At 48.3% G+C, this 2,503-nt stretch overlaps 1 protein-coding gene across 1 annotated transcript; it reads left to right on the top strand.

Moving 5' to 3' along the window:
* Nucleotides 1-270: 270 nt before the first annotated feature.
* On the top strand, nt 271-2,463 carry LOC116465711 (BOS complex subunit NOMO3-like; the record flags this gene model as incomplete). Its single annotated transcript, XM_032148691.2, has 3 exons — nt 271-445; nt 1,843-1,984; nt 2,282-2,463. Coding segments are annotated over 3 exons (499 nt in total), but the record flags the coding sequence as incomplete, so codon positions are not given.
* Between the last annotated feature and the right edge of the window lie 40 nt (nt 2,464-2,503).

The raw sequence follows: 2,503 nt of genomic DNA, 5'->3' as shown, positions 1-2,503 counted from the left end.
GATGTCACCCAGAACACACAAACAGCCCCACTACGGGCCCCTGTTCTGTAGAAAGAGGCCCAGTCTTCCTTCTGAAGGTTGCTTTTTAAAACCAGAATGAAGGTTGCTTTTTAAAACCAGAATCATCTGGACTACATTCTGTCTCTTCATTAAGATTAGACTATTCTCAGGAACAAGGGCTGGGAGAGGGCTGTGTCTTTTTTGGTGGGTAAGAACCTTTCCTGCTATAATTGAGTCCTCGTGCTGGAATGAATGGTGTTCTCTTTGCAGGTTCAGTGTCTGTGGTCAGATATCAATCATTCGCTTCCCCGACACCGTCAAGCAGATGAGTAAATACAAAGTTGTCCTGTCATCTCAAGACAAGGACAAGTCTTTGGTCACCGTGGAGACGGATGCTCATGGATCATTTTGTTTTAAAGCAAAACCAGGGACTTACAAAGTTCAGGTGCAATGCATTGTTTTAAATTTAAAATGTTTTGAGAAAAAGCAGTGATTTTTAGAAGGGTTATCAGCTCGAATGGGGTTAGAGAAGGAGCACTGCAGTTTCCAACTTCTTGTTTCTAAGCCTTTACAATCCTGCACCAGTAGAGTAGAGCCAGATAGGCATCGAGCTAAAAAATAATGCCATCTGCCTCCTTTTTTTCCAGTCTTGGTGTTTGTTAGTATCAGGCCGCCAGTCACTCCTCTACCTTTAGGCTTCTGGCTGCTATAGAATATCGATGAGTCCAAGAGGACACCAAAAATGAACTCTACTAATGGCAGCTCAAAAATGGCCACAATGCGTGGCTTCTGGGACCCCAGGCCAAAACGGAGCTTCCCATTTCCTGCTTTGCCCTGACTTCAAGATGACTGGGCAGGGACCATGCGACTTATCTATTCAGGCAGGCTGAGAAGGGGGAGACGCTCTGGCCTGTGGTCTCATCACCATGGTGAAGGCCCAAGCCACAGCTGGCCCAAGGAAGCAAGAGACAGGACAGAGCAGAGGTCAGCCCACCATGCCTTTCAGTGCAGTGGCCCTGCCCTTGGGGAGAGACAGTTTCCGTGGGCTCTCACCTGTCAAATCAGCAGCTGCCCTTCCTCCCTGTGGAAGAGCAAATAACACAAAGGGAGAGGGCCAGGAAGGTTCCCTGTTACACTCTTCTCTCCACTAGGGCAAAGTGGGGTCCCTCCCTCTGTGGGAAACAGGGTAGGAGATTGCGTTCTCCTTGCTTTCACAGAACAGCATGGTGTGTGGGTTGACAGCTGCCTTTGTGAGACGGTAGCTGGCTTCCTGCGAAGATGTCCACATTGACAGGCCTTTGGAAGCCCTTTTGGAAGCGTGATGGACTTTTCCGAGGAAGGGCAGTGTCATCTTTACTAGGGATGAAAGAGTTGACCGCTGCTACCTTCACCTGTTCCTCTTCTTAGCCCATGAAAGGCACGCAGAACAATAGGAAGAAGAAATGACTTAATTGCACCAAAGTGTCATCCACATAGTGTTGACAGGTTCAGAGCTTATGCTACAAGTGATCCGAAGCCGGGAAAAGGGACTGGGATGTAGTATGGTTTCTAGTATGTCAGTGAGGCGTGTCTGCTTTGTGTGCCTGTGGGGAATTAGACCAGAAAGACTTTTGTTCATACACATGGGTCTGTTGAGGCTAATTTTTCCATCTGGATAGAACTGTGTTTACTTTACACAAGTTATTGGTGGATTTGTTCTGATTGTAAAATCGGCCTGGAAATGAACCTTTGGCCTCCAAAATCTCTTTAGCCTTGGTCTCAGATGAATGTTCTAGCGCCCTGTAGGTCAGGGGGAAGATCTTCTCGAATGCAGCCTCTAACGTTCCATCCACGTTTCCGCAGGTGATGGTTCCTGAGGCAGAGACCAGAGCAGGGCTGACATTGAAACCCCAGACATTTCCTCTTACTGTGACCGACAGGCCCGTGATGGATGTGGCCTTTGTACAGTTCTTGGCATCAGTTTCTGGGAGAGTCTCTTGTTTGGGTAAGATATCACTGGAAAGTGAGAACACATAGTTTCAAAGAAGTCAGCTGGTAGGAGTGGGATTTGGGAAACTTTTCCTTTTGCCTTTGTTGTTTGCTACTGATCACCTGCGTGCGATGGAGGCTTCTTGGAGTCAAGTGGATGCATGTTAGCTTGAAAGAAGCACCCCCTCCGCCTCCAGCCGTTGCCTCTTAGGAGCTCAGCAGTAGCAAGAAGCTATTACATAGGGTTAGGATTCAAACCTGTGCTGAAGCCTTGTGAGGGGTCACATGGGGCCCTCCCTTCTTTTTCCTGCAGACACCTGCGGTGACTTGCTGGTGACTCTACAGTCCCTGAGCCGCCAGGGTGAGAAGCGGAGCCTCCAGCTCTCCGGCAAGGTCAACTCCATGACTTTCACCTTTGACAACGTGCTCCCTGGAAAATACAAAAGTAAGAATTGGAATGCAACATCCTGTGGCCCTCACACACTTCCTGTCTTTGTAAACTTTCTAAAACCCAGGTCTCAAATTGTATCACGAC

Source organism: Hylobates moloch, unplaced genomic scaffold (genome assembly GCF_009828535.3).
Source record: "Hylobates moloch isolate HMO894 unplaced genomic scaffold, HMol_V3 SCAFFOLD_8558, whole genome shotgun sequence".
Classification (NCBI taxonomy): Eukaryota; Metazoa; Chordata; class Mammalia; order Primates; family Hylobatidae; genus Hylobates; species Hylobates moloch.
This window is presented reverse-complemented; position numbering and strand designations above follow the sequence as displayed.